The 6,764-nt window shown below is 43.7% G+C and overlaps 2 protein-coding genes across 2 annotated transcripts; one reads left to right on the forward strand and one right to left on the reverse strand.

The window, feature by feature from the left end:
* Positions 1 to 13: 13 nt before the first annotated feature.
* Positions 14 to 5,562, reverse strand: CSUI_005582 (transport protein particle bet3 protein). The gene has a single exon (XM_068065754.1). The coding sequence runs from the start codon at positions 3,959 to 3,961 to the stop codon at positions 2,675 to 2,677; it is 1,287 nt and encodes a 428-aa protein (XP_067922269.1). The 5' UTR covers positions 3,962 to 5,562; the 3' UTR covers positions 14 to 2,674.
* Positions 5,563 to 5,804: 242 nt separating this feature from the next.
* CSUI_005583 (proteasome maturation factor ump1 protein) lies at positions 5,805 to 6,527 on the forward strand (the record flags this gene model as incomplete). The annotated part of the gene is made up of 1 exon (XM_068065755.1): positions 5,805 to 6,527. A coding segment is annotated over exon 1 (474 nt), but the record flags the coding sequence as incomplete, so codon positions are not given.
* Positions 6,528 to 6,764: the final 237 nt, after the last annotated feature.

Genomic DNA, 6,764 nt, shown 5'->3' on the forward strand with positions numbered 1-6,764 from the left:
AAGAAAGAAAAGACGAGAGAAAGAAAGAAAGAGTCTAAGACGAAAAGAGGATAGGATAGGATGTTGATACAGAGATACACAGAGAGATCGAGAGATAGAGAAGAAGCAAAGCTCGAAAGAATGTATGAATGGAGAAGAAAGAAAGAAAGAAAGAAGAAAGAAAGAAAAAGACATTTGCAATTCTTCAGATGGATGAGAGAGCAACTGATTTAATACACTCCAAACTAATCTACCTACCTATCTCTGATCTACCTGTCTTTAGTCACTCTATTTATAGATACAAGTTGCGTCTATATATATATAGAGAGAGAAAGAGAAAGAGAGTGACGACGCAGCTCCTACACACCCAAAGAAAGAGAGAGAAAGAGAGATACACACACATTCTCTCTCTCTTTCTCCGCTAGGGGGGATGACATCATTAGACTGCTAGAGACAGAAAAGGGTTCATGATCTCGCTCTTCTTCTTCTATGAATTAAAATAGAGAAAGAAAGAAGAGAAAGAGAAAGAGGTCAACAAGAAGAGGAGGAAGAAGAAGGAGAGAAAAAGGAGAGCTACGGAAGAGAAATCGCCGAGTACGTATACATAGACATAGAGTTAGATAGAAAGATAAAAAGATAGAAAGATAGATAGACAGGTCGATCGATAGATAGACAAAACAGTCACCTTCCGTTCATTCCCCTCCCTCCTCGTCAAGTGAGAGAAAAAGAAGAGAAGTGAAGAGACACCCCAAACTTCGACTCTCTCTCTCTTAACGGAGAAAAAGCAAGAGATAAATAGCAAGCAAGGAAGCAAGGAAGGAAGAAAAGAAAGAGGAGAGTGCAAAAGGCATAGAAAGAATCAACTAAACTGATAACATAGAAAGAACAAGGAAATGCCTCTTTCTCACTCTTTCTTTCTTTTCTGAAGAAGAAAAAAGCAAAAAGACTGTGAGAGTGTAAATAGATAGATAGAGAGATGAACAGGAGACAGATACATAGATAGACAGATAGATCTCTCAGCCAGTCTTCTTGCCTTCTTTTCTTATCCTTTCTCACTCCTCCCCATAGGAGGCGAGAGAGCAAAAGAAGAAGAAGTAGAGAGGAGAGAGTTCAGGTGCAGGTCTTCATCTTCGCTGATAGAGGAGAGAATAAGTTGGCGTATAGAAGGATTTTCTAGAGCAGCAAAGATTCTTTCTTTATCATTCAATTGCTTGGAGAGATTTATCTCATCTTCATGATCGACCACACGGATGTCGACATACCTTAAGACACATCGGCGATCTCTTCTACTCTTACGAAGACTCTTATCCACATCCTCCCTCTCTTCTTCTTCTTCTTCTATCTTTTTTCTCTGCTCTTTCTTCTTCTTCTTCCTCTCTTCTTTCTCTTCTTCTTTTGAAATTTCGACTTGTGTCTTTTCACACTCGTCAACATCTTCTTCTTTTTCTTTTTCTTCTTCTGTTTCATCTCCCCCTTCTTCTTCTTCCTCTTCTATGGGGAGTTCCTGTCGTAATTGTTTATGGAAGAGATGAAGAAGAGAGAAGAAATCTGGAGAGAGAGAATGACTGTAGCTGAAGGCTTCGTTCAATTTACAGCGTACGGCCAAACCTATTAGGCTCGCCATGGAACACCGAGCGTTCGTTGGTCTTAAACTCAGCTCAACTCTCACTTCTTCTTCTTCTTCTCTTTGTGCCTGTTTCTCTTGATCCGTTTCTCCAGCAGAAGAGAGGAGAGACCGAGAAGACGAAGAAGAGGAATTCCTAGGGTAACATGAATTCTCTTTTATTTCAGTAGATCCTGTCTCTCTTGAGACTTCTTCTTGATCTGCAGACCGCGCAGAAGAAGAAAAGGAAGGATCCATCACGATAGGAGACAACTGCTCTTGTCTTTTTTGAATGTTCTTTTTTCTCCCAACTCTTCTTCCTTTTCTTTCTTTCTCTTCCTTCTCATGAAGACAAGGCAGGTGTCGACATTTTTCGATATGAATGAGTTCGGGTGTAACTACACCTAGCTCCCCGAGTGTATACACAGGAAATTCTGGATCACGTATATCTCTTACAGCAAGAAAAATTTCTCCCTTCAGTTCGTCAAACATCTTCTCTCTTTCTTCGTCTCCTTCTTCTTGTTTGTCTTTCTGTTTTGTCTCAAAACAGCTTTCTTCTTCTTCTTTTGCTTCTCTTCTTCTGCCTGCTAGCGATGATAGAACGGCGGAAGAGTCATGACACCCTGGAGAAGAAGAGAAAGAAAAAGAAGAAGATCGAAGACGAGGAAGAAGTTCATCCCTTTTCACATCACTATGTCTTGGGGAGGGTGCCCCTCTGTCTTTCTTTTTGCCGGTCTGGAGTTCATGCAGGGATGATGGAGAATTCCTCTCATGGAAAGGAGATACAAACACATTCTTCCTCTTCTCCTTCTCTTCTTCTTCTTCTTCGGCACCTTTGTTGATCGTCCCCCCTATCAACTTTCTCGTATGAGACACTCTTTTCTCCTTTCCCTCTTCTTCTTCTTGTTTCTGTCCATTCTGCTCTCTGTTCTTTTCTCTTCCTTCTGGTGTATATACAGACCAAACCCCAAGGCACCCACCCCTGCCCCCCCCCTCAACTCTCTTCTCACACACCGGCTCCCACATCTTTCTTTCTCTTTCTTTCTTTCTTTCTTTTTCACTCTTTCTTTCTTTCTTTGTCTGTCTGTCTGTTTAGGTAGTGGAGGTGGTCGTGGAGGGAATTCGAACTTGGAAAGAGCAGTAGGGAAGTCTAGGGATTTCCGCTGTGACGGTGCATGCATGACCCATATTGGCGAGAGCTCCTCTGATAATTCCACAGACTAAAATAACGTGTAGATAAGGATCTTGAGTAAGCAGAGATTCTTCCGGAGTGAACCCATCTAAAGAAGATGAAGAGGAGGAGGGTTTCTTTCTTCCCTTGTGACTCCCCCGCCTCTCCACATCCTCTTCTCCTCCTCCTCCTCTACCTCTTGTCCCTCTCGCTTGTCTGCTTTCTTGATCTCCCCCCTGTGTCTCTTCTTCTTCTTCTTCTTCTTCTCTTCCACGGGCTTCCCAGTCTTCTTGCAGATAAGATGAAGAATACAAGGAGCCTTCTCCGTCACCTTCCTGCGTTAAAGGGGAGAAGAAACCTCCATCGATTCTTTTGTCATAGAAAGAAGGGGGGGGGGGATCAAAACGTATAATAGGCAGAGGAGAAGATGAAAGCGAAGAAGGAGAAGAAAAGACAGGACAAGAAGAAGAAGAAGAAAAGTGGTCACTTGGCCCTTCAAGACTTCCCACTCCACCATAAAGAGGATGAGGAGACGAAGAAGAAGAAGAATCGGAAGAAGAAGCAAAGAGAGAAGAAGGATGACAACTTAAGCGACGTAAAGGTGGGAGACTATGATCTTGAATGACATACCCCCCTCTTCGATTCGTCTGCAGGCGATCTGCTTGTTTCTGAAAGAGACAATACCACACATCTTTACAGATGAATTTTAAACATTCCCTCTGTTCGAAGAGTCTCTGATGGAACTTGAGAGAAAGGCGCTCGAGCAATCTTATGCCGATCTGATACCCCACAGAATCTAAGAGAGAGAGGGCCTCTAATCGATTCCCCTGACTCCGACGGCATGCATAGGAGATGAATTCCTGTTGGAGAAGTAAAACGGAGCTCGAAGAAATGTCAGGTGGCGAAGGGGGCGAGGTCACAAAGCTCAACTGGCGGTGGCTATGAAGAGGAAGAGACGGAGGATAAGAATGAGAATAGTGAGAAGAAGAAGAGGAGGAAGAGGGGGTCGCGCCTTTAAGGGATGATGGAGTGGAGAGAGAAGTAGAAGAAGAGGAAGAATTCTTGAGAAAAGGAGAATAGGAGGAGGAGGAGGAAGAATTGACGAAGGAAGGATTGGAAGAAGACTGCAGTTGATGGCTCGATACCTGAGAAGAAGAAGATGAAGAAGATGAGGAGGAGGACGAGGAAGACGAAGATAAAGACAACATGGTGTTAGGGAGCAAAGAAAGGAAAGAAAAACTGAGAGGAAGAGAGAGAGATAGAGAGAGATAGATACAGAGAGAGAAAGAAAGAAAGAAAGAAATAAAGGAAATGAAGAAGACTTCCCAAGGAGGGAAGAGAAAGAAAGAAGGAAAGAGAGTGAATGGAGTTATGCAAAACAAGAGAGAGAGAGAGAAGAGAAGACAGAAGAAAAGAAAGATGAAGAAGAGGCAAGACGGCGAGAAGAAGTTTATGACGGACAGGCACGGGGGAAGGAGAAAATACACGACGTCCTCAGGAGAAGAACGAAGAGAAACGAGAGAAAAAAGAACGATAGAAAGAAAGAGATAATTTAGATACAAGATGAGAAGACGAGAGAAGAAAGAAAGAAAGAAAGAATGGAAGAGATAAGAAGATAGAAAGAGAAGACGAGAGAAAAGCAAAAATGGAGGAGAGAGAGGAAAGACCCCGTCTTTGTGAAGAGTTCAAAAGAAGACTTGCCCCCAAAAAGATGCCTCGTCGTCTTTCATTCGCCCTTAGAGAATGAAAGTAAGAGATGAAGAAGTCGAAGACCCCTCATCTTTGCGAAAAGAAGAAAAGAACAAAAGAAAACAAGGAAAGACAAAAGAAGAAAGAAAAAGATGACGTTTCTTCATTACGAAAGATCACAAAGTGATACGTCGAGAGAAAGAAGAAAGAGAGGAAGAGATGACTAGATGCAAGACAGTCTGTGGAGTCTGTCGAAAGAAGAAAGAAAGAAAAAGGGAGAGAAAAAAGAGAAAAAGAAAAGTAGAAGGGAAGCGAAAGACTCAAGAAAAAGATTCTGTCCTTCTTCTTGAGGGTGCGTGAATGAGGCGAGCAACTTTTGAACGAAAACACATGCAAAGAAGGAAAGAAAGTAACGCAAGATGAAAGAAATAGGACAGAAGAAGAGAAATCTCTCTCTCTATCTATCTGAGAGGAAGGAGAGACAAGAAAGATGTGAATGAAGAAAGCTCTTCTCTCACTCCTTCGTTGTTTATCTTTCTCTCTCTGTCTCTCTTTTATCTACCACCTTCATCGACCTCTTCGGGTCTTGTCTCTCTCCCTCCTTTCATTTGTTCTCTGCTTTAACTTCCTCTTTCTCACTACCAGAAGAATGCAACACACTCCAAAAGAACGGGAGAAGATCTCTCTCTCTTAGAGACAAAAAGGAACAGATCCACACACCCCAAAAAGATACATCTCCAAGAGACAGACGAAGATAAAGATAAAGAAGTACACACCATTGCTGATTCTTCTCTATTAGATAAAACAGGAGTAAAGAGACAGACCTCTCTCTCTCTGTTCTCTTCCGTGGCATCTCTCATCCTTATCGCTGCCTAAGAGCTCTCTACCTCACAGCTAGGAAAAGATAAAGAAAGAAAGAAAAGAAAGAAAGAAAGAGTGTTCATCTATGTGTAGGCTTCTTCATCCATCGAAACCTCGCATACATCACGCCCGACTACAAAGCTATCGGCATTTCCTCTAAAAGTCTACGTACATCTACACAAAGGAGCCTCTCTCTCTTATATCATCTAATTCTCTCTCTCTCTATGTAGCCGTGTGGCTTCATGTGAAGAAGCTCGAGAGAAAGACGTAAGATGAAAAAGTGTATTCTCTTTCTCAGATCAATCAGAGAAACACAAAAAGTTGAAGAGGCATCACAGTCTCAGGCAGTGCTATTCGGCGTATATTCGGAGAAATCTTCGGGTGTATTGGCACCTCCTCCAACCCCACCTTTTTGTCGTGATCTCTCTCTAATTCTCTCTTGTTCATCCTCGTCTGCCTCCTCTGCCTCTTCTTGACCTCGTCTTTTCTTGCGTTGTTCTTCTTCCTTTATGCCTCTTCTTTCTGAATGATAGATTTCTCATCGACAGCAACCTAACTTTCTTAATTCCGTCCTTCTACCTCCTTTCTTTCTTCCTTCACAATACACACCTATCCTATCTCCATTCTTTCTTCTTCAAGAAAAGAGAGATCTCTTCCTTCATGTCTCTCTAGCTCAAGGCAGACATCACCTTTCTTTCTTTCTTTCTTCTATCTCTCTGTTTCTATCTTCTCTTCAAGTGTATAGACACCATGGACTATTCCGCGGCCCTTGCCTCTTCTTCCTCTTCTGGAGTGGACTCTTCTTCCAGTCATCTCGTTGGTCTGCCTCACGACTTTCCCAACACAAGTCTGTACGATGGAATGCTTCCACCCCAATCCAGTCATCTTCCTTCGTCTTTCTCTTCTTCCTCTTCTTCTTCTCTTCTCCCCCGCCCTCCCTGTGCGGGGATTTCTCGTCATCCGCTAGAGCTCCAGCAATCCAACTACCTGCGGTCTCGTGAGCGAATGGAATTTCGCCGGGCGGCGAGTCTGTATGGACTGCATGCACCCCTTCGCTTGAAGATGGAGAGAGAATTAACGGCTATGACACAGCGCTTACCAGGCTTGCCTTCTTCTCTCTGGGGCTTACAGACGCTTATGCGTCTGGATGAAGAGATCTCTGTAGAGGATTATCTAAACGTGGATCATCCCGAAGGAAATGAGGAGGAAAGAACAGCCGGACCAGGTCTAGGCACACATGAGTCCAGATCGGCGAGAAGAGAGAGCTTCAAGAGGGAGGCGTTTCGGCCGAAGAGTCGAGCACAGCGAGCAAGAACGACTCCGTGAAGGCCCGCAGAGACAGTAGGAGGCGTGTCGGGAGATAGGACCGCCTGGGATACCGAGACCGCGCTTCGTGGCGAGGCGGTTCGGAAGGGAACGGAACGGTCCCATACCCGGAGGAGGCGACAATCGCCGAGATAG

Source organism: Cystoisospora suis, assembly GCF_002600585.1.
Source record: "Cystoisospora suis strain Wien I chromosome Unknown contig_2690, whole genome shotgun sequence".
Classification (NCBI taxonomy): Eukaryota; Apicomplexa; class Conoidasida; order Eucoccidiorida; family Sarcocystidae; genus Cystoisospora; species Cystoisospora suis.

Excerpts from the sequence above, each read along its gene's own strand:
- CSUI_005582 (XM_068065754.1), bottom strand. The coding sequence starts at position 3,961 with ATGTTGTCTTTATCTTCGTCTTCCTCGTCCTCCTCCTCATCTTCTTCA.